Genomic DNA, 26,199 nt, shown 5'->3' on the forward strand with positions numbered 1-26,199 from the left:
GATTGGCGAATTGTAATGTATAGCATATAATCTTAGTGTATGTATAGCATATAACCTTAGAGAATTTCCGATTCAATTGGTATGCAAAACATGAGAATTCGTTCACAGTAAAAGAGTTATTAACGTTAACTTTATTTCATAAAAACGTAACATGTTTTCTGATTTGGCACCCTTCCTGAAAGACGTAGTTCTACGTCAAAAACAAGGATTTTCGAACGGGAAGCACTATCAGACAAGTGTGGAAATTTTCGTAACCCCTAACCCCATTTTTTCCACTACAAAAAATCATAACTTTTGATCTACTGGACTGATTCAGATGATCAACATATCAAATTAAAGCCAATGAAGCAATCTTGTTTCAAAAAATATTACACTCTGAATAGAAAAGAATTTTGTTTTCGTAATTATTTATTATACATGTTTTTTATAGCTTACATCGTTTCGGGACCACGGGCGCCATATTTTTTTATATTTTTTTCCTGAAAGCTGATTTTTTCATATAATATATCCAAATACCAGAGAGGTGTTATTTTTTGTTTTTAAGTTATGATTTTTCAAAGTTAACATGTTATCGGTTTTCGTTCAATACTTCTAGGAGACTAGACTGGATGTATGTGACTATAATCCAATTAATTGGCAAGTGTCTTATTTTTTAAAAAAAAGCTTTAATTTGATACGTCGATCATCTGAATCGGTCCAGTAGTTCAAAAGTAATAAATTTTTGAAAAAAGTCTTTTTTGGGAAAATGGGGAAAATGATTTTTGGTCCATCGGTTAACTTTGAAAAATCATAACTCAAAAACGAATAAAAACGCCTCCCTGGTTTCGAGATATGTTATGTGAAAAATTCTCAGCTTTCCAGAAAAAAATATAAAAAAATACAGCGCCTTTGGTCTCGAAAACATGAAAACTATAAAAAACAAATACAATCAATAATATCGAAAGCATAATTCAAATTTTCTACAACTGTAGTATTTTTCTAAAAAAGACTAGTTAATTGGCTTCAATTTAATATGTCGAACATCTGAATTGGTTCAGTGGTTCAAAAGTATGAATATTTGAAAAAAGTCATTATTGTCAAAAATGCGAAAAATTTAAAATAAAAATGCCATCGACAAAAAAAACAATTCTGGAATCTTATGCCGATTGAAAAACGATTTAACTATTTACAGCGATATATAGCAATAGAAATCAATCAACTCTTTCATTCAGTCTTTTGTTCTTCCATTCTATTCCTAGCCAATGATATACAAATATAGAGAATACAGCGTCTGCAGAACAAAATAATGTGGTTGATTTGTAAATGCAATAGGTTCACTTGACATGTGCTTTTCAAAATTCGTTGTATTTCAAAGAAATAAATGTTTTTAACTCGATGTCCTAACACAACGAGCAACAACAGTTAAATAATTCAAGAGGCACTGTATCGCACTCGTTGAAGATGTATTTTTTTAAAGCCGAATAAATTTTTATTTTTATTACGGAGATTGTAACTGACTTTGTTTTAACGGATTATACTGTGTAAACAACTTTCTATTTTGAATATTTTAATCATGAACATTGGGTTTTTGCGCCAATCATCATAACACTAATAGCTTTCGTCAAAAAATATTTTTAAAGCTTGGACGCTAATGAGTTAAGATAATGCCCATTGTTCGGTTAGGGTCACCAACTCTGAATGAGCACCACGTTTTCTGTGTGTGAGCTTTAAGCTGCAAATAATGCAATTTAGCATAGCCATCACATTATTTAGTTCCCCTAAACTTACAAATTTGGTGTAAGAAACTTCTGGAAGTGGTATGGCTTAAATAACCCTTTTAACTACGATTGTGACAAGCGTTTCTAGAATGCAGCTAAGTTAGTTACGCAATTCTCGTATTATATATACTCGTATATACTTACAATAACTAGTTTTATATTTAGATTTTACAATTTTATATATATATATATATATATATATATATATATATATATATATATATATATATATATATATATATATATATATATATATATATATATATATATATATATATATATATATATATATATATATATATATATATATATATATATATATAATTAGAATAAGAATAAATTTGTACAGCCAAACTCAATAAGCATTCTGATGGTTTTTTAATAATTCTTTTGTTCCATTTATTTATATTCCAGTAGCGTTACATGGCATTCTTCTGTCGCCATGTCACTCGTTGACAGCTGACGCCACGTCGTAGCATAGGGCGTTTCTGCGTTGAGGGGTCTCGTCGTAACACCCATTAAATTATCTGAGAGCTACCCTCTGGAATAGGCATATCAGGCAAAACGGCTTCCAAGGATTTATGACATAAGGCGGAGATATGGAATCGCCGTTTCCTCGATTGAATAGTGACGTGCAACGAAAAGCCGATTTTCTTCGACAGTCGACGACGTTCGGCTCAGTCGTTGAATCACGACTGTTTGCTGTTTAATTTATTTTCCCTCAATCTTCCTATTCCCATATACTCTGTAGACGAGGATCGGAAATTTCTGTTATACGTTTTGTCCAAACAATTATCCGTGTGAATGTGAAATTTCTGTTTGTTGTACCTGTGTCACAAATATGGTTTCAAAAATTTATGCTTACAAGATTTTTATGTTTCATGATGTTTTTATGATTTTAATGTGATGTACAGCAAAGTTGTTGGGAAATCAAAGAATTATTTAGGAAAAATAACATTTGAATACACCGTCTAAAAATCTCACTTAAAAATAGAATTTAACATTCAAAGAGTTTATAGCCCAAAACATGCCCCTTCGATATTTTAGAAAATATTTTAGTTAAAAACTTTTTTGGTTTAACGTTTTTTTACGAATAGTGGTGCCGTGTCGGATTCATATATATATATATATATATTTTAAAAGTTTATGAAATTTCAGTATTCTGCGAAATTGTAACCATTTGAGAGATATTACATGTTTTAGAAAGTGAAAATTATGTCGGATAAATTCAGTTTTTCAAAAAACATTTCGAAAAACAGTGTTGTATTTTGGGATGTGATAACATGCTTTGCGCGGAAAATGGGATTTGCGTTGTTACGTCACCAAATGAATAGTGTGTATGAAATGTGAATTTAGTTGTATTGTGTCGACTAACTACTACTTTTTCTGTTAGTTATCCTTTCGAATACAGCGCGGACTCGATTATATACAGTCTCCGATTTCTTTTCACTGTATTGAATCGAATTCTGTATGTAATCGAGTCAAAACCATTTTTTTTCTATTTGTTTTTATGCATATATTTTTGATTCATCCCCTTAAAGTTAGAAAACACCTTTCTCACATGAAATTTTTTTCCAGAATTTCTCAGGAGGTAATAGATGATCATATTTGAAGGATAAAATCCTTCTACGCATATGTTTGAATGACAACAATGGCATAGTTATAGAATTTTTTTTTCGTTCCAGACTCTGTTGCCTCAAACTGGCTCTACACTAAAAAGGACGTTGCGTAGGCCAATTCTGTTGCTTTCATTTGAAAGATGAGAAAATTTAGTACAGGATATAGTAGTGGAACATCTAAATTAGTATACTTAATCAACATTTTGTAAGTGAAAAATTTGTAATTTTTAATGCGTAATTATTAATGTTATCCCAAAAATTTTATATTAAACTTGATTATTCCATCAATCAAATTGAAGATCTCAAACCACTCTACAATTTGTTCTTTGACGCCCAACTTCTATCTTTCTAAATTACGAGAATAGTGGTGAGAAAGGGTAGGTGAGCTAATTTGTAGTCACGTGGTATAATTGACGAATTTCCTGTCAACTCATCTCAGATAGTAATGAAACATTGTGAGTGTAACAACGTTGGCAATTTAAGCAACTTTGTATGCTTGAAGTTTCAAAACAAATAGACTGAAGATAACGTATGTCTCAAAGGGAGAAATTTCATTGATTAGAATAGTTTAAATGAATTAATATTTTTTCAATGCAAGTTTTTTGATGAAGGAAACAATAATGAACATTAATTTTACTAGACTCTGATTCTTAATATAATTTTTATAATTTCTTCTGCCTATTATATAAAAAGCCGAATCGGCTGTAAGACGAAAACTAGCTCAAGAATTCCGAATTCCGACCAATTTCAACACTGCTAAAAATTTTATCAGAAAAGAAAAGGTATATATAGAGCAAAAACTAACATAATTTCCCGGAATACAAAACATTCACATCATCGAAGGCCACCCAAAGCGAATGACTTAAAAACTAATTTGAAGTGATGGTGAATGGTGATATAGCCGTGTTTCGTCTAAAATGATAAGCGTAATGAGAAAGAATTATAGGGTCTTCAATACACAAATTAATCACCATATCTTTCAAAATCATATTTTTTACCTTTTCCAACTGGTATTCGATCTTAATCACTAAGCCGTTATTTATATCCCGAGTAACGTGGGAAGATATGATCTCTATGAATGGAAACTACAGATTATGATATGAAATCTATATTTTTCCAGTCAAAAAACCAAACTATTTTTTGAAACGTTTTTTCTTAAATTTTAACAAAAAATGCTACCTACAAAATTTTAGTCAAAGAATGAATTGCAAGAAATTGTTTAAAATAGTATTGCAAAATATTAAAAAATTAAAAAGATTTTTATAATTTTTTTTATTTTTTTTTTGAAAACAAAATTGAAAAAATATAAAATTTACGATTATCCCATTCAATAACCAGAAAGTCATCCATACATTGGAAGTTGGACAGTTTTATAGGAAAAATGTTTTTCTAACATCGAGTTTTCCATGTTTTCATTGAAAAAATTCCAACTAATCCTGATTTTGTTTTTTTTTTTGTTTGAAGATATCGACAAAGTGTATTCGACAAAGCTATAAATATTATTCAGATGCGGGCATTTTTTTTTGGTGCACCCGTGGCCGAGTGGTTAGCGTCTCACATTATCATGCCGGGTGTTCGGGTTCGATTCCCGTTCTGGCCGAAGGATTTTTTGTCAAAGAAATTTCTCGACTTGCACTGTGGTCACGCGTATTCAAGAGCTTGCCCCTCGGAATACATTCAAGGCGTGTTATTTTGCTTAAGAAATCTCTACTAAGTATTAATAAATGACGCTAGTTAATGCATACGTTGAGACGGAAAAAGTTCCACAGAGAACGTTAACGCCATTCATGATGATGAAGCATTTTTTTTTGAATATATGGCATTTTTGTATGGAGACTCCTGATAAAAATAATGTTTTACTCGTAGCATTTTTGTGTGATGATTCTACCGTTTGACTTTTTTTTCAGAATTTAAAAAAGTACGTTTTTGAGAAAAATTAATTTTTTTTTTCAAATATTTTTCGCTGTTTTGTTTTGTTCGATGTTGTAAAAAAAATGTTGGTATTTTTCAAATGACCAATCAAATCATTTCCTATATATCATTCTTTAAAACAAAGTTTCGTGCGTCTTATAGTTTTTGAGTTGACATTTTCTGGAAAAAAAACTAACTTTGGCCCTTTTTTAGAAGAAGCCAAAGGACTGGAGGAGGAAAGGAGGACTGAACTTTGGGACAAGGGTTGAACAAGTTTTTTCATACAAAGCTTACCCCCTCCTACTTTTTCAATGAACTGTTGTCAAGTTGGTTTAATATCTAAAATAACATAAAAAGGGTGAAAATTAAACATATTTTTAATCTAACTAATAAAGTTGTTTAAATATGCCCATTCCAAAACTTGGTATTTTTGTGTATCAATGTATCAATGAATCAATTTGAACTTTTGTTTGGCGATGCAATAACTTCATGGAATTGTTCCAATGTATTTACCGTTGTCAAATTCACATCTCATCGCTTTTTTGTTTACTTGTTAGGACAAATTATCGAATTCCTTTTTGCCGACAAAAGTTCGTTTAACGATTCCTTCCCGATACATTTTTGACAAAATGTATCATAAAGAAATGTTGAAGAAACAGTGTCTTTTAGTTTCATTTCTTCTAGTTCTGTGTTTATATTTGGCTGTAATCAATATGATTTCAATTGCCGATTAACATGTCAATTTGCAGTGACCAATTCTATTACATAAAAATTGAAAAAAAAAAAACAATCGGTGCGGAAAGGAAAATCATCGCTGACCACGTGGGGATCATGTGATTACTGATACCCGCCGCCCTCTGCCATTGCCGTTCCACTGTCACTCTATTGTCGCACGAAGCCCATGCAATCCATCATCGAAGCCCGGTCCCCATTTGCATTGCTGACCGACTTCCTGGTCATCGCTCTGGCTTCCTCCGCAAACCACAAACACTACCATCATGATAAATAACAACAAAACTAACCGTTAGCACACGCACACACACCTACACACCCACATGCGGTGGTGACGATAGTGTGAGTGTTGAAATTGGATATCTGGTCCACGGATGCAGCACCAGCAGCAGCAGCATGGATGAATGAATGCCCCGGAAAAGATGCAACTTTTCGGGCCAGTGCGACACCATGGTTTCATGGTTCTCCCATTGACGACAACAATAATATGCAATAGCGCACAACTAGTTCAAATAACTCTAGCGCTGCTTTTTGCTGCTGCTGGTAGCTGTTTGTGTGATCATACTTTGTGGGAGTGCGTGGGAGATTACGGGTGAACAGAAAAAATATGATTAATAGCACACGTGCTGTGCTTCGCGTTCGCTCATTTGAGGTTTACCACCCGGTTATTTGATGCGAACTTCCGATTTATGTATGTTATTGCATTTTTGTTATTCGACGCGTGAAGATTGGCGACAGCTGGCCGGTTAGAAGCAAAATTGACCGCTTGGGAAGCTTCGAACTCATTGCAAATTAGTAATTTTACTGGCCGCCTGTAACGTGAACATTCATTGGGGCAATATTGGGGCCGAAATTGAAATTTAGTGGTAATATGTGTAATTTGTGTGTCACGATATTGATGTTGGAAATTTATTAGAAAAATATGCATTTCATTGTTACTTTTCACCAAATAAATCAACGACTTCTACCGCCAATCAGTCTTGGTCTTGGTTTTTTCTTGAAATTAAGTTTTTTTTCAAGCTGGCCTCAGCTGGCCGATACCTCAGGTTCTACTGAATCGATTTATTCCAAATCTTCTATATAGATATAAATCTCGTGTGACGGTGTTTGTTACCGAACTCCTCCGAAACGGCTCGACCGATTTTGATGAAATTATACTCAAAATACTTGGTAGGTATGAGAATATGTTGTAAACTATATATGATACCGGTAGGATACCGATAACCATACATTTAATACCGAATAGGGTGGCTCTATGCAGAAAAAAAGACCTTTTTTTATTTTCAAAAATTTGACTTCATACCATACATATAACCTTAAATTTTGACCCCAATTCCCTATTTTTAATTGCGATTTTATTATTTTTGTGTCAAAAATATTCTAATAATTTAACCGTTGTTCGGTTTTTCAACAGAACGAATTAATTTAAGTTGTTCAATGACTGATGGCGTAACGCCCGCTTCGTTGAACATCCATCTACAAATACACAAGTAACATCAATTCATCTAAAGCAGGGAGCATCTCCGACGAGCTGGAAGCCTTTTTGAATGAGCACAATGAGTTATCGAAATTCTTCAAATCACATTTGCTCGAATTACAAAATGACAATCACGCTATTGCCATCAACCCTGATAAAACATCAGCTGGAGAACAAGTGTGTAGATCCAAAGCACAAGCGCTGTTGGAATCATGATAGCACGGTGACACGAGAAATTTAATGCGAAGAAAAAACAATAATCTGGAATTCATCGTTGACACACACCGTTCATACGACCCTCGCTATGTGCTTCTTCAATGGCACTCCCGTTCCCAAGGTTTGCCTTCTCAACGTAGTACTACTTGCGTCATTTTTATTAGTAAATAGTTGAGATTTCTATGACGAACAATACGCCTTGAATGTATTCTGGAGTGGCAAGCTCAAGAATACGCGTGACTACAGTTCAAGTCAGGAGGGTTTCTTTAACGAAAAATCTCTTGCATAAACATTAGACCAACGAAACCCCGTCACAGATACTTAATTCATTATGAACATCATTTCTCATTTTGATTTAATATTTATGAACATGCGACGAAACAAACAGAGGGCGCGCTCGAAGGATTTTTATGTTTATCATATGGTGATTTGACATGGTCAAGAAACGTCATGACATTGCGCGTGTGTTCAAACACAAAATGAAGTTCGATCGTTTTCGTCCCCACATATTGTTGGTTGTATTCTGTTGAATGGAAAAAGCGCAATTTTGCATTCTGTTCAAGCTCAAGTCCAATCGAGTTGAGCAAATGTGACAACCTTGCCACGCAATTCGACGTAAACAACATTGGTCTCCATGTTCCATTTCTATGAAGCAAAAATAGTAATGGTTTTTCGGGTGGAATAAACACGCAAAATTTAGCATTCAAACACATTCAAAACAAATTTAGCATCCAAACGAAATTGAATAATAATTTTCATTCAAATTCCAACAATTTAAAATTATTTCCGAAATTATGCCGATCAGATAGAGAGTAAATTGAACCACAAATACGGATGACTTATTTTGACCATTGTTTCGCGACAAGGCGAACGAATTTAAGAGTGTAAAAGTCGATTTCGATCGAATTGTAAAATCCGATCACTCATATGCATATATGAATATTGAGTTCTACAAATCGGTGAAGAGTAATAAAAACATCCATGAATAAAGGAAGCAATATGGCTGTGTTCCAAACTTAGATTACCGATGTGAATACTCCTCGATTGAATGACAACGATAAAATAACGAGATTCCAAACAGGCCGATTAATCAGCTCCATTGAAGTTAGCTGACGTATCGCTGTTTTCCAATTTATGAACGAGACCAAGCTGTTATAAACTAAGCCATATTGAAAATCACATGCACGTTTTTTCTAACAAGGAGACAGCAATAAATATTGATTTTCTATATTTCATTTTTTCTACTTTACGACAAACTTATATTACTTTTTTCAGTTGACGTTTAACTTTTAAGAGATCAAACATGTCAGTTACGTTAATGAAATCACCAAGAAACATCATATAACCTTTCGTTCAAATCATTTAATTCGTTTTTTTTATCGATCACATTCAATTTATTTTAAAGATCGTTAAAATATTTAAACATACTTACAATACATTAGTGTGTTTTATTCAACACCCAAAATATTCACTAGAAATAATTTATTTGGCAGAACAACGCTTGCCTGGCCAGCTAGTAAAAATATAATTTTTATACATCTCACTCTATCCGTTGAACCAAAAAAAACTTTTTTTTAAATTTTACTGTATATGAAAAAATTGAAATCGTTATAAATAACATGCTAAAAAACTTTTTTCTTTTCAAATGGCCGCCACTTTTGTGAAATTGTTTTGACTTCTCCGTGGTTCATACCATAGCAGCATTTTTACTGGTTCTGAATATGTCCGATGTTTTTATTTAAATCAACAAAAGGGCTGGAATCTTTCACGCAGTGTGACTATTAAATGTTGTGTAAAGGGCGGTTTTTAAAGCATTTTGTTTTTAATTCACAAAAAAAAACTTTCCATTAATCCAAATTATTAAATCCAAACCATAGTATTGAGGGTTGAAAATCAATCCTTTCCATTTATTGTTTGAAGATCATTTCATGTAAATGTTGGCCAAAGCTAAGTTTTAAGTGATCCATATGTGAAGTCAAATTTTGAGTTACTTTTCGGTTGGTTTCTCCATGATAACACGTGTGATGTTATTTTCTAGTGCTTGAATCGTTGTTGGTTTAACATAAATAAGGAATTTGACCTAATCACTCATCAATTTTTTTTTTTAATTTTATACTTGAGCATGATTAGAAGAAAATAAAATTCGTATTATTTTATTTTTAAATAACTCGATCATAAATTTAAAAAAAAAATTTTTATCATATTATCAATTTTGTATCATTTTATTGCTTCGTAGAGAGCAAACAAAATAGTTAAACATAATAACTATTAAATGTATAAGAGTCATCCGGTTATCTAGTTTACTGAATTGCTGTAGGATTCCTCGGATGTTTTCATTGACTATCCAAAATGAAGACATCGAAATAAACGTTGTAAAAGTCACCAATTAAATTCTTTATTGCATTTTCACAAGTCCGTACAATGTGTGTTTGAGGTGTGAAACAAATATACAGACAGTGGCCCTTCTTCTTCAATCTTCCTCAAAATTCCCGGAACGTTCGCCATCATGATCTGGACCACCTTGAGGTCCACATTTTTTGGCACATCTGATGATTTCAAATCCCGACCAAGCTCGTGATATAATATTCATCATATCCATGAGTGAATAAATTGTATTGAGTTCTCAAATTTTATTTTATTTCAAAAAATAACCGAAGTGCTAAACATGCCAATTGGATGAAATGATTCCGTAGACCTACGTCATCAATATGGTTGTGTCTTGAATATCACTTGCTTGTTATTATATTCAAGAATAAAATACAATGGAATCATGCATGCTGATGACCTTCTCCTTGGTTCGTTGGGTCCACGTAAATAATCGAAAACTTCCCCCTTTTTAATTAACATATACTCTCCGTAACTTATTTGATTATCGTAATGACACAAGCTTACTGACCGGCAAATTTATTGAATCCAATGTGCTTTATGTTTCGTTTCAATCTGTCCCTGCATGACTATCTAACCACTTCGCTTTTATTCATGTTATCTGTGTTATCATTAGTATCAGTGTAGGTAGTAGTAGTGATTAGAGATGTCCAAATTGTTATAACGGTGTCTGTATAACAGTTTTAATTTTATCTAAATAATCCTAGAGTTATATTTTAATTCATTTCATGTATGCGTTGCGTGTTACACGCATGAAAGTGTTGTGTTGGACATATTTTTGTGTATAATGTATACTAAACGGCTACACATGCGTTTAGTCTTCGTGATGTCTGGTGGATAGTGCTTGTATATTTTTGTATTGTTTATACGTTGCCAGAAAATGTTTTATGCTTACCATAGAGACAGAAAGTTGAAAACCCGGCGATCATCGTGTCGTGTTGGCTAAAAATCGACGCTACCTTGGTCGAACTCTTGGCCAAAAATCGACGTGAGTTTTGCGTGTAAGGTCTGATACATTTTCGTCTCAAAACCTCGAGTCCAAAAAGATTTCAATTAGGTAATTTGGATCCTCTCTTAAGCAGTTGAAATGGGAAGTCATTCCAACAATTAAAGATGAGGGGCTCAAAATGAAACGGACGTAAGTTACATCATCGATTTTTCTACATCGACTCTCACTCTTTTGGTCATAACATAGCTGCAAACAAATTTCCAGCTGTATTTGACAATGTGGAAGATAGAAATGCGGATTCTATAGCAAATTTAAATTGAAACTTTTTTTTCAGTTGAGTTATTAACTAAATAAAAAGTTTATGAAAAGAAATCGATCAAGTCACTTAAACCCTTTTCGGTTTGAGCCCCTCTGATGTTCTCATGTGAGGTATGTTCGGGGTTCTAGGTATTTTTATGTAAAATATGTTTATTTATCTTTGAAATGTAACCCTTTCTTTACACCATGCATACATGCAGTTTCTCCCAGTTTCGTATTCTCAAACAGAGATACGAAAATTCGACTGCCGGATATCCGACCATCCGGCCTCGAAACTGGCCTACTATCCGTTTGATCACTAGTTTTTATCCATCTTGCCCATTCATTTTCATAATTGTTTGGCATCTGACCCTGATGCAGACCAAAACGCAAAAACAATGATTCAGTTCATTGATCCGTTCAAGTGTTAATTCGTGACATACCGACGCCAAATCATTTTTATTTGTATAGATTAGATAACAAAACAAATTATAATGAAATACGAAAATTGATGATGTATTTGGAAAAGTTGTTGGAAATTATAAGCAAATTCATAAAATTTGAACATGACGGTATAACACGACAAACATATTAAAAGGGATTATTTACTACAAAAAAACAATAAACTAGAAATATTTTTTTAAATATCTCGAGAATGGTTGCATTTAGAAGGAGATTGATAATAACCTTTTTTGTTTTAAATAATATCAGGATTCATAATTTGTGATTAAAAATGACTGCTAACATACAAAAACCCGAAGTTTCGAGAATTCCTAAAAATTCGATGTCCCACAAAGTTCGTCAAAAATAGTTTTACCATCTTGGGCCCATTTTTTGAATTTTCTACATGACTTTTATTTTGTATGAAAAACTTTAAAAAAAATTAAAAATATGCATTTTGGATATTGCAAATTTTTTTCTCAGTGTACATTTTTTTCATATTCAACCATCAATATGCTATAACTCTTTCTAAGACACTATTTCGGTACGACTCATAGTTTTTGAGATATAAATTAACAAAGATTTCTTTTACTCAAATCGATACGCCCTTTTCAAAAGTTACGCTTGAGTCAAAAAATTCCCAATTGTTGTGGAAAACTCATATTTCCTCCAACCCAAACGGAATACACACTTTCATTGGAATCAAAAATACAAGTTTTTGAAATATGCATTTTTAGGACGATTTCATTTGTAATTGGGAATTGCGAACGAAGCACAAGATGACGCTAAAACTTTAGAAAAATGGGATCAGAAAAAGTGCTTCCATACCTCCAAATTGCCAGCATTATGGCATCTTCCAAACAGTGTTGCCACATTTTCATCTGTATCAGCAACTTTCGCTTCTGTTCTTTTTTTCAAAAATCTGTACCGAATCTGTACCAATAAAATGTTTGTTGCAAAGAAAAAAGTAGAAGGGTCTGAGCCTAGGGGCACGGACGGAAGTTTGACGTAGGACTGTGATTGTTAAGAACACTTTAAATGATTTTTTTTTAAATGTAATTCTTTTCATTGTTCAGAAATGTGTTAGTCGATTTTTTTTTGAAACTCTAAATAGTAGCCCTGAAAAGGGCCGCTTGTTGTATGTACTCATAAACCTCAAACGGTTTGTAACGAACAAAGAAAGACAATAAGCTTCTGACAGGAAGTTTAACTGTCTAACTGAAAATTATTGATGAATATCAGTGGGACACATAACAGAGTGGAATGGTAGATGAAGTATATGCGAGTCGTTAAACAAAAAAAAATTTCGTCATTGATTACATTGAATATGAAATTTATGGGGAAGAAACGAAAAAATATGTTGAAAATACTCACGATTTTGTGATATATTGATATAAAATACACATTAAATCATGAAGTTGCCTAATTTTTAATGGATAGCTATGGTCTTATTCTAAGACATCGGGAGCAGTAGCTTTTTCGGTGAAAAAATGTTCATTTGCAGACCTACACAACCAAGTCGTATTGGTTCTTCTGCTCAATCTATCATAGAAGGACTTGAGTCATTGAGAATTATGAATATGAGTCAGGAAGAATATTAATATTTCATTTCGTTTAACTATTGTGATGCGATGTAATGCAGATATCAATAAGTGTTCGCATGATAACCGGTGCCTCCTCCTAATTAATGAACGATCACTCCGTGGGTGACACTTTCCTCGTTGCTTTGATGAAATTTTGCATGAAGTTTAGGTGATGCATAAAGTCTTGAATATGATTACTTTAACATCTTGCTTATTTGTTAGATAGAACGAATTATTGCACGCAATTTTGTGTTACATACAACGTTCATGGGAACGAAGTTGGAAGAAAGAACGCATAATACATTAATATCTTCGCATCCGCTCGCAAAACATACCTCTTTTATTTGTTAAATTGCTCACTTGTTATATTATTCCCACTGTTAATGTCTTAGGCGAAAAAAATGCTGAATAAGTTTGCCGTCTAAGGGTATATATTATAACATATATCGCACGAACGATTCTGCGTAATATGCATTTGAAAACTTTTAATAAACGTTACATTTTTCGTAGACTGACCTCCCTATATAGAAATCAAAGACGTAAGGTCTGCTTCATTCAATATTGGAACAAATTCTTTTGCTCATTGTGGCGCTCCTAGTGGACGGATTTGGAAACTTTTTTCACCCACGTGTCGGGAAATTCATTACCTTTCACCATGTATTTATGTCATAACACCAAACGATAGCATTTTGTAAACCATGGAAGCCGAACGGAGAGATAAAATTGTGCACAGTTTTCTTGAAAATCCATTGTTGTCGGCATCTAAGCTAGCTAAACAGCTTAAAATGCCCAGAAATACCGTATGGCGTGTTATCAAGCAGTACAAGGAAACATTGACGACGGCTCGGAAGCCGCATTCGAAGCGTCGGAGTGGAACTGTCGACCGGAAACTGCGTGGGAAAGTCATCAAGGCCGTCAAGAGGAATCCCAATCTTTCAGACCGCGATTTGGCCAATAAGTTCCAGGCCGCTCACAGTACGGTGCGACGAATTCGTCTCCGGGAAGGAATTAGGTCATTCCGAGCCAGCAAACAGCCAAATCGGACGCTGAAGCAGAACAATGTGGCCAGAATCCGTGCTCGAAAGCTGTACGACCAAGTGCTGACCAAGTTCGACGGATGTATTCTGATGGACTATGAGACCTACGTGAAGGCGGACTTTGGGAATCCCAGGTCAAAAATTTTATTTGGCGACGGCTCGGGGGGATGTACCTGCAAAATTTAAGTTCGTGTTTCCGGATAAATTCGCCCGCAAGTACATGATTTGGCAGGGGATATGCAGTTGTGGACAGAAAACCAAAGTCTTTCTCACTGACAAGACAATGACATCAGAAGTCTACAAAAAAGAGTGCCTACAGAAACGGATTCTGCCGTTTATTCGTGCCCACGACCGTCCAGTAATGTTTTGGCCGGACCTCGCAAGCTGCCATTACAGCAAAACGGTTATGGAATGGTACGCATCGAACGGGGTCAGCGTAATACCGAAGGACCTCAACCCCCCAAACTGCCCCCAGTTCCGGCCGATAGAGAAATACTGGGCAATCACGAAGCGGAGGCTTAAGGCAAAGGCGTACTTTTCCCGTATTACGGGAAAAGTACGAGAATTTCTTCGAAACAGCAATGAATAATTTTTTAAATTTTTTTTTATGAAAGAGTAAAGAAAATGCTACATTTATATGAAAAACTAATTATGAATTCGTTAATAAATGACTGAACTACACGCAATTGTTTGTGTTCCAATATTAAATGAAGCAGACTTTAGTCATAGATCTGTTTTATGAGCCAAAAATATACTACTTAAGCCTCAATTTATTCATATGTTTGATGATACTCATACATACTCTTGCTAAACTTAGACTGCTCAATTTAGTTGTTTAAAGTTTCAAGCATCCCCGCGAATACTTAAATTGGGTTAATCACGTCGTTGCTGAGACGATTTAAAGGCTTAGGTTTGTTGCTGTTATAATTAGAAAAAAATCGCTCGACGGTTACCAAGGAGTGACACATAGTAAGAATCAAAAACAAAGCATCGAAGTATCAAAAATGCGAGCAGAATTCAAAATTTGTATCAAACATGTTTTCTGCAATAGTGTTTTTCCATTCTGGGGCCAGGTATTCGTTCTCCAGCTCTTGTAAATCTCCATCGTCAAGACCCAAAAACGATTCCATCATTACATTGATGCTTGTTAGATTGGAAAAGTTTCTAGGATTTGACATTACAGCAACCTTGAAGATCGAAGGATTGAAATCGAATCTCTTTCTCCTCTGCTCGATTATAAATTTAACAATAAAAAAATTCTGTACGTATGTGTACTTTAGGACGAAAGTTTGTAACCTATACCGTACAGAATCTGTACGAAAAATTGAAAAAATCTGTAAATTGAAAAAAGCAGTGTTACCACACGTACAGGTGTTGTAACACTGCTTCCAAGGGGGGTTGCTCTATGATTCCTGTTTTCGAACATGTCGAAAATGGTATTTCTCTTTTGTATACATTAGTTTACATCAATGTCAGTAAACCGAAGGATGTCGTGTTTTGTATTTTTATCAAATTTTGTTTCGTTCTAAACAAATATCCGAATTTATAAAATTATATCCGAAGTTAAAAAAAGAAGGAAATGCTCATGAGTAATGTTATTATTTGAGGTTATCACAAAAAAAAACCAAAAACATCGTCCATACAACTTATTTCAACGAAATATTCTATCGAAATGAGATTAGGACCCGTAGACAAAATAAATATTTTCAAATCGAATATCCTATTAACGGATGCTACTGAATACCTGAAGCACGAAGCCGGAATACGCCCAGCTAAAACCAGACAACCCAGCTTCCAGCTTTCTCATTAGTGCAAATCATGTTCTTCACTGATCACAAACAAGTTTACTTAACGGGCAAGCGTGCTGTTGCGAATATGGTTGCAACGGAGAGGGAGGGTTCGACGGGGCGGGCAAACATAGAGACGAGAAACAGTACATTCCGTGTTCGTCATCGGGACCTTGCGCGCTGGCATTCCCGGTGGCAGGCAGGCACCACACCGGTCGTCGGGTTTGGAGTCGTGATAATTCGTTGTCATTTAATTTACTAAATTGCAATTGCTTGCTGTTCTGTCGCAAGCAAACATCTGCAGTTAGTGCCATTGCTTTTGCTTTTCACAGTCAGAAATGTTTGAAACCCACTGCAGCAACGTTTGGATGTGTTCCGCACAGTTGGAAGGCTCCGGCATTACTTGCAAGCGTTGCTTCGAAGTGATTTTCATTTCGGCGAATGTCTGAACGTGCCATTCGTTTTTATTTTTCGCCTAGGTTACAGAGTTAATAATTACGTCGCTGCTATATTTAGCACGAGACGCTCACTTGAGATCCCTGAGCAGCCCAATTCAAGAGGTGCAAACATTAGGTTAAAATTAACGCAATTATAATTAATTTAGAACCACATCACCCTCTGCCACTCCTCTCTTCATCAGTATTTACGCGGCTTCGAATTGTTTCATCAGCAGATATTGGAATGTAATTATCGCCTTTATCGGCTCAACAAAAGCCGCCTGAGATTGCCGGGGCGCACTTGTCTTACATATCACTATGAAGGCCCTCGTTTCCCACCCCCGGAGTGGGATCAACCAATTTCAATAGGGCTCATTTATAATGTGGTAATAATGGTGTGCGGCTGCAAAACAGCTTCATCCCGCTTATTAATACAAATCACCACATTGTAACAGCCGAGGTTTCGGTTTAGGCAGCTTTTCCCCGTAATATCCCGATCATACCGTGCCGAACAAGGCAATCGAAGCGGTATCGTGATCTTCGCCCATTTTGCTGCATCAATATTCCACCCTCGCTGAAATGCGCGAAGCGCACCAGCCGGGGGGTTAATAGAAGTTGCAATTTATCGCCCCCCCAAAACTTCGCTTCAGCCGAGCGAACGCGAACGGGAAACGGAAGATAGCGCGGATCCTCACAATAAATATTTGTCTTCGCCTGTTCACAGCCGAACGTGGAAATGGGCTCGCCACTGTTAATGAGAAGAGGCTTAATTAGATTTATCGTCTTCCCGATAGTAAACATGTGATTTGATGCTACCAATTGGCGGCTAGCTGGCCCGAGTGGGTGGGTGAATGGTGAATGGGCGGAGACGAGCACTTCCGATGTCTGGAGGAGATGGAGATTTGTTTACGAATAGTCTGCGAAGATGTCTAAGCTCATCCGCCGTGATGCTTTCGACGAATACTCGCTCTATCTCTCTCTCTCTGTGCTATTAATGAAGATACGTGAGTGATGTTTGATGTAGCTTGAGATGCCGACAGGGATACTTCCGCCGAATCAATAAGCACTTGCTTTCGAGAGATGAATCCTTATGTTTGTAAACGTGGGGTTTTCGTGTATCGATAACAACAAACATATTCTGTTACGCAATGGGAAGTGATTCGGGAAACTGCTCCGAAGAATCAATAAAATATGAAGGTTGCATGATCGGTAGTGAGCCCGAGACCCGAGATGGCGCAGCCGGTATTTGAGTAGCCTCTCACATCACCCCCGTCAGTCTGTCAGACTGCCAGAAGTAGCGTATTTGAGTTTGTGAGTGACAGCGATATCATGCAACTTATTGTAGTGAGAAACAAAATAAATAATGAAAAATGATGCACAAAAATAGGTTTCGTTGTAATATTTGAACTGAAGACGTAAACAGTACCTAGTTGAGAATAAAAAAAAAACAAGTAGATCTAAAAATCCAGTTTGGTTTAATAGAAACATGAGAGTAATTCCACGCCAAATCAGCAACCCGCCCTTCTCCGATTTTTTTTAACATGGTACTTATGATGGAAGCTTCCCAAAAACACAATTGACATTATCATATGATCAATTTAAAAACGACTGATTTTTGAATAGGGCGTAATCGAATCATGAGCAAAATTCTTCTGAAGACATTTTATTCAATTCAATTTCACATTAGTTAGTTGACACCCACTGCTCAAAAGCCACCTCTATAACATTATTTATTCAATTGAATTATTTTTTTTTTCTTTCAAATGATGATACATTATTGCAATTCACACAATTGTCTATCTTATACAGAATTTATTGGAGTTTTCAAAACTGCATTTCGTTTTGCGGTGCGATGGGTCTTTATTGAATCAAAGACAAAGGGGTAATTTCTCATTAAAACTGAAATATCTTTGTATTGGAAGGTCCTACAGGAACGTTATAGGAACCAAATGAATACTGGTTGATAAGGTTGATCAGATTTGGTGTTAAGTTGGTTAGCAAAAAATTGTGTTAGTGCAGAATATTCTTGAAAAAACAAAGAAAAATCTATTCTTCATTTCTTCCCGATATTGTTGCCCACTACACCTACACACACTAAAATAAAAATATGTACGTAAAATATTCTAATATCTGACTGTTTTATTTTCAATCAATATGCGTTGATTTTTCACGAAGTTACAGCATGTCAAATATCACTTAAAATTTCCGACTTCGCACTTTGTTCCTCTATTTTTTTTTACCGAGCGTATATGGAAAATGTTCAGTCTTAGGACAATAAACTTTGTAAGGTACACCGGGGCAAGTTGGAACGATTTTTTCGAAGTTCAACTTGAAAGTTATCTTAAACAATCACTAGATCACTAAATTGAAATCTGTTTGCAGCATATACAAGGTACTGGATGCTTCGAAAATTATCAATTTTGAAAATGTTCAGTTTTCGTATGCATTTTTTTCCGTTGTCTCGTAGAGCGGGGTAAGTTGAAACGCGGAATAATCATGAGTTTAATATACGGTTTTGCTTCTCGAACTATCTGCAACTGATTTATGAACACTAAATTGAAAGAATTACATATAAACATTTGGAAAAAAGGGTTTTGGTACACGTGGAATGTGGGGGAGTAGTCTAATACACACAAAATGGACACAACATACTAGGAATTATTATACGAAACAATAATATCAATAATACTTTTTTATGCAAATGATGATTTGTTTCATGTTATGTAGGGTAGGAGTCTAAAATAGTAAAAAATTGCGTTATGTAATATTTGAACGATCCCTAGTTGCAAAACTAGCAAATTTTACTTGTATTATATCTGTGTATTCAGAAATTATGTGGAACATACTGAGGAACGAAATATAAATGATTCATATTTTTTGAATTTATTATCATTCATTCATACAGCAATCATCGACATATAACGTCCGGCATCTGCAGTAATGTTTTAAAAATAGTCGATTTTCACTGGTTTCAACTTACCCCAGGGTTGGAAAAAAACATGGGGCGAGTTTAAATGCTCAGAGCTATACGGAAAAAGATTTTTCAGTTTGGGTTTCAAAACCACTACACTTGGGTATTCCTATTTGATTATGTAACGTGCGATTCTGGCGGTATTTTTGAAAAAATCAGTGTTTTTGGACCGATTCAGTCACTGCGCAAAAATGTTTGTTTAGATTTCACGGATCAAGTAAGAGTAAAAAAAGGCGCGGTGGGCTGAAAGATAATGTTTACTTTATATATTTTTATCGCGTCAATCCATCATTCCTAGCGAAAGTTATGATGATGATGACCCACCTCATACCCCTACATTTGTTTGAACTGGCCGATTTATCTAATAGATAATATTTATATTTAACCAAATTAAGATATCAGTATTATAAAACAAAACAGCGAACTGACTCTGTTGCAGGCATGAATTTCTATTAATCGAACATCATAAATAGGCAAAAACTTTAAAAGAAAACCAATGGTCCTATCCTTATCGACATTATCATAATGATAATCCCAACTTCAGACCCAAAGTTTTTTTAAGGCATGTCAAGAAAATTTCCAACCCGGGAAGATCCTTGACAGATTGGGAATCGAACCCTATATCTAAAAGTGTCTACTTAGAACATGATAGAGATCTGCCACATTCACAAATACTCGATATAACCATCTTATGATAAGATAGTTTACGACAATTCTGAATGAGCTATCCCCATTCCAGTTTCCACTTCAGACCCACATAAAAATTTCATTATATATCAGTGTTCTGCCAGTGTTCCATTAACATACTCCAGGCCGACCAAACGCGCGCGAGGCTCAAACTCTCGTAGACAACGCTTATTACTTTTTTTTTTACAATATACATAAACAAAACAAAAAAAAATCATCATCATCAGTACGAACATGGTAGTTTAACCTGTAAATAAATTTTATTAATTTTTATCAATTGAAAACATAAATGAATAATTTAGGAAAAAAAAAATTATAAAACCTGTTTACAAAACAGATTTTACGTGTGAAATACACATTTTCTTGAACTCTGCCATTGTTGCCGCACGTTTAATTTCTCTGGGCATCGAATTGAAGAAATTTATACCTTTATATAACAACGAGTTCTGCGACCTACTAAACATAAAGTTGGGTGTTCTTGCATCATTCGCGTTTCTTGTATTGTATCTATGAACATCACTTCCTCTTTCAATTCGATCACACAAATATCGAGGCAGCATATCGTTCAAAATTTTGAAGATGAACACCATTGTCATGTAATAAATTCTCTGCTTCACAGATAGCCACTGTAGCGCGCCCAACATCAAACTGGAGGAAGTGTATCTACTACATCTTAAAATCAAACGCATTACTTTATTTTGTAAACGCTGCAATCTCGTTAAGTGTGTATTATTTGCAAGGAAGAAGATCGACGAGCAAAAATCTATGTGCGGTGAAATCAATGATTTATACAATTTAATTTTACTGTTTATTGTCAACTCTTTCTTCAAACGACACAAAACGCCGTACTTCTTGGCAATCTTTTTGATGACATTATTGATGTGAGACTTGAAAGTTAACGTGTCATCAATAACAACTCCTAAGTATTTGATTTCTTTCACGCGTTCTAATGTCTCACCATCTATTTCAAAATTTACGTCAATACTGGAGTTTGCTGCAGAAATGAGCATGTATTTTGTTTTGCCAACATTTAACTTTAATTGTTTAAATTTAAGCCACTGAGCCAGAGAATGCAAATCTTCGTCTATGTGTTCCGCGGTTTCTTTTATATCCTTAGCTGCGATGAACAGGACAGTATCATCCGCGAACAAATTAATGTCACAGTATCGTAAAACTCGTCGCAGATCATTTATGTATAAAATAAACAAAATGGGCCCTAAAACACTTCCCTGTGGCACCCCAAGTGAGTTGCCAATGGGATCGGAAACAGAATCGTTGAAACGAGTCTTTTGAGTTCTATCGCACAAATAGCTTTCAAACCATTAACCATATGATTTCCGTTTTAACTTACCCCGAATTTCAACTTGCCCCGGTGTGCCTTATAGTTTTTCATGCAAAATTGTGTGGAGAATCGGTTTATTGTGTTACTTTTCTTGTAAAGATAAAATTTCAAGTACCGTTAAGTCGCCATTCACCGTGCATTTTCGAAATATGTTCCAATATTTTTTCGAAATAGTGGGAAAATACCCCACTTTTGCATTTATGTTACCAAAAATAGTAGAAAAGCTTTGATATGGGGCATAGTTGCGATCAAAATCCTTTTAAAGCCTCGTTTTGACGTTTTTGTTTGTCTACATCCGAAGCAATTAACTCTCCATCAGCGTCCCTACGAAGAAAAGTGGCAAAAACGTTTTTGAGATTTTAGTGTTTAAAATACTTGTTGCATGGGTTTTTCTCCTGTTTTACCGTACAATCGCAGTTTCTTATATGTTTTTTGAGGTTGCGTATCAAATATAGAACAAAATTGTGTTTACATTGACTTTTCATCAAAACAAAAATGCACGGTGAATGGATCCTTCATAAAACAGAATTCTCCATTCACCGTGCATTGAAATTTCGCAATACATAAACGACAATTTGTCTAATTTATTATACAATGAGCCAATATAAACTCCAAAAGGAGTACTACTTCACAGATGATTTGGAGAAAGCAATCGATTCTGTTCAACGTGGAGCATCGATGAGATCCGCGAGCCGGGAATACCGGTACAGACGATTTGCAACAAGCTTCAATACAAATATCCTCCCGGGTCAGAACTTGTAAACGGAAGATTTTGGATTGGATTGAAAATTCTGCTCGTTATGGTCTTCCAATTACAATTAAAAGGCTCCGGATCTGTGTGGAATAATGTGGGCGCCTTCTGAAATTGAAATCTCTATTCAACTTCAACCCTGGATCCTTGGGGAAAAATCAAAAGTTCATCGAAAGACATCCTCAAGTCTCCGCCAGTAACAAAGCGTCAACTAAGGAATTGGTTCCAGGGAGTGCATAAGCAATTCCTGGCTCACCAAAGTTCGGATGGATTTCGTATTGAAACAATATTCCACGATTAGTTTTAACTGAATTGAGTTTGATACTCCTTTAAATAAAGGTCATACATTATTTTTTTCACAAATAAATTCTACGACTAAATATAAACCATAAACCATAAAATTCATTCGATGATTTTATCTTTCCTAATGGAACTAGCATAAATACTCTAAATGCACGGTGAATGGAGACATAAAACGGTGATAGACGATAATAAGATGTTCCGGAAAAATGTTCAAAGCAACTTATTTTTGATCAGAATCCTTAAATGTTTTATTTCTCTGTGATTTTTTATGCGAGGAGAAGGCATTCTATGGTATCTGTAAGTGCGATTAGCATTTTGTTATTACATCAAAGACTAGAATTACACAAGATTTGCTTAAATGCACGGTGAATGGCGACTTAACGGTACTGAGATTTAATAAATTTTCAAAAATTTCAAAAATCTCCATTTAAGAGCGTTTACCACGGCACCACTGTTGTCGAACATCATATTTTAATCAGACATCTAGATTTTGAGTTTGAGATTTTTCGAAAGAAAGATCGATGATTTCGATTACGCCCTTTTCAAAAATCAGTAGTGATTCAAATTAGTCATATGATAATGAAAATTATGTTTTCGGGAAGCTTCCATCATAAGTAACAGGTTTAAAAAAAAATCTGAGAAGGTCGAGTCAGCGGCCGGCTGATTTGGCATGGAACTGCTCATAATAGTCCTATAAAATAGAAAATGGGGAGCTCATAAATCTTACAAAAAGATACTCAGCTGAATATAAAGCGCACATGAAGAACATAAAATGACACAAATTAAAAACGTGTTGCCAATCTTTAGTCCAGGGCTAATTGGGGTCATTGTGAGTCGTGGAGAGAAAAAAGAGAAAAGAAAAATGAAACACAAACCGCCAAAAACACAGAGATTCTCTGAGATTAAGATTGAAAAAAAAGAATACTCTAAATAAAAAAAAAGTCATGTGTCCCTTCTAATAAAACGTCTACCATATGATTGACGACAAACGTATAAAATGAAAACAAAAACACCAACAATAGTCTCAATTCGTCACACCGTCTGCCGAATTCACTGCATTAAAATCCGCTTACGGGCATCAAGCATTATTCGCAAATTCAATTGGGAAACAATCGGTTGGGTGTGTGCGTGTGTATATGTGCTCAATCCCGGTTTATTTTGGTTTGCCCACCGACGAAAAGGACGCTGATTTCGGAGATTTTCGATCGGTGGGAAATTTTGAGCCAACGCTGGGGACACACACCTTTCGCTTCGATACGTGGAATCCAACCCCGGAGTTCGTTTGTGTGTGAGTGTGTGTGAAAACAGCCCGAAAGCATTACGCATCTAAATTATACATTACCTCAAAATCCTATTGTTCGCCTCGTGATGTGTCGCCTGTTCCTTTATGTTTAATTTGTGTCCATCGGGCTGGCGGAGGACGATCATGGCGTGGAGACCACTCGGTGGCGTCCGATGATTGATATAATATTTACATGTTAAATTGCGTGGATAAATGCCGGGATAGTTGGGCGATCGTATTCGGCAGATTCTGCGGGGATAGACAGAGGGAAAAGATTGGTTAGATGCTACTTCCGGAAGCTAGATCGGGTGTGGAACTGAATTCGGTCCAGAAATAGCACACAGTGTAAAAATAGATTCCTTTTGTTTGGATTATTGGAAACATTAGTTGTGACACAAACATTATACAATAACTATATATGTTTACCTAAAAAAGAATACGTAATGTTATCCACTGTGACGAAATCCAATATTTTGACATAGGACTTCGTCTTACATTAAGGGTGTCAAATCAGAAAACAGGTCACGTTTTTATGAAATACAGTTAACGTTAATAACTATTTTTGCTGCGAACGGATTTTTACGATTTGAATACCAATCGAATCGAAACTTTTTGTTAGATATTATGCTGTACACTACAATCCCATAGTCTGTATATGGTTTAAATTGATGAAAATTGGAAGCATTCCCATTTCCCCATACATTTGTTCTGTCCATTTGTGTGCTTTCCCGAACAGAGCTGTCAATAACTGGCAACTTATGCAGCCGCAAGAATAGAAACAACGAAGGGTGATAGCGAAAAGAGAATATTTGCGAAGTAAACTCCACCCTTGCACAGTAAGTAAGCTGACACTAGCGTATAAGTATTGCATCTCCTCTGAGAAAAATTCTCAGAATCTTTCTGTGCCCGAAACAACGAAGGTCGCTTATTTTGCTCATTTTGTGTTCTATGTATCCCCTCGAGCTGTGAACGCCAACGAATATTCTACTTGAAGTGCATCTGCCATTGCAATTAACACTACCATCCGAGCCATGGCGAGGCAGGCGAGAAAAGAGAAGAGGGCAAATGATTATAGGTCGCTTCTAGCCATCAGTGTTTGGCTTTGTGTGTGTTGCTTGTTTTCGTTGCGCGAAACTTACAACTTATTCATTTCCTGTACATGTGAACAGTACACCTTCGATACTTTTAGGTACCATTCGTATTTGCTCTCGAGCGCATCGGCTCTGTTCTGATGCAACAAGCTCCTAGCTTTGTTGACGGTTTTGACCGAGAGTCGAGAAACAAATTTTCATGAAAAAGACAAGAAAGAATCGTTGCTTCTCGAAATGATTCTACAAAACCATGTAAGCCATTAAACCTTTCAGGGTTCCCGGAACTTTGTGCTAAAGAGTTATTTATGAAATTTCGACGTATTCACAAATAGTACCCGAAATGATAAACCAACAAATTAAAAAAAAAGATTGCGTCCCACGCTGTCGTGTTGGATGTTATGAGATTGACGGTGTGCTGACGTATTTGAAATTTGAATAAAATAAAATAAGTGATAAATCGAACAATTTTAAATCGAATCGAAAATGTATTAATTCGAATGATTGCCATCCGATTATTTAAATTGGAATTGGTGAAAATTCAAAACTGTGAATTCGAAAAAGTTGGAAGTATATTGATTCCGTCTGACAAATTTGTGCAGTTCATTGGTACTTAAAACATGTCGATGAGACCACCCACAAAGAAATTCTTTCTATTTAAATGTGGAACGATAAAAATATGGTCTATTTAATTTTTTTTGAGCGTTCATGAACTGAACATGTTTAATTTTGTAGCTATGTACGTATAAATGACCTTTATTTTGGTTTGTACGATTGTCATTTAGTTTTCAAATTGGTGAACAAACTAGAGGAACTATGCTGGAACATTTTGCTCGCCCAACACGAAAATTTCAGCGTATCACACGCGTTATTAACGAAATCGAACTTCATGCAGCTTCTTCAAGACCAAGTACCCCAAAAAAAAAATAGTAACGGGTTGTATCTAGGACACGACCGCATATTTTCGACGTAGAACACAATTATAATATGCAATCCATTTGTTTACCACTTCGATTATTATTTTAGAATGCATCGAAATTTTTGTAATAGATTATGTTCTTTGTTACAAATAAATTTGATGAACGACCTTTTACGTTTTACGTTCCTAGGCATCATACTAGGACTACCAAAATATGTGAACGGAGGA

General features: G+C 35.2%; 1 protein-coding gene across 4 annotated transcripts in view; it reads right to left on the minus strand.

Moving 5' to 3' along the window:
- Positions 1–26,199, minus strand: part of LOC129764786 (uncharacterized) — a 1,146,248-nt gene that overhangs the window by 21,850 nt on the left and 1,098,199 nt on the right. For all 4 annotated transcript variants that reach the window (XM_055764269.1, XM_055764265.1, XM_055764267.1 and 1 more), the window contains one exon: positions 24,025–24,213. In XM_055764269.1, the coding sequence (XP_055620244.1) occupies positions 24,025–24,213 (189 nt within the window). The remainder of the gene's footprint in view (positions 1–24,024; positions 24,214–26,199) is intronic.

Source organism: Toxorhynchites rutilus, chromosome 2, assembly GCF_029784135.1.
Source record: "Toxorhynchites rutilus septentrionalis strain SRP chromosome 2, ASM2978413v1, whole genome shotgun sequence".
Classification (NCBI taxonomy): Eukaryota; Metazoa; Arthropoda; class Insecta; order Diptera; family Culicidae; genus Toxorhynchites; species Toxorhynchites rutilus.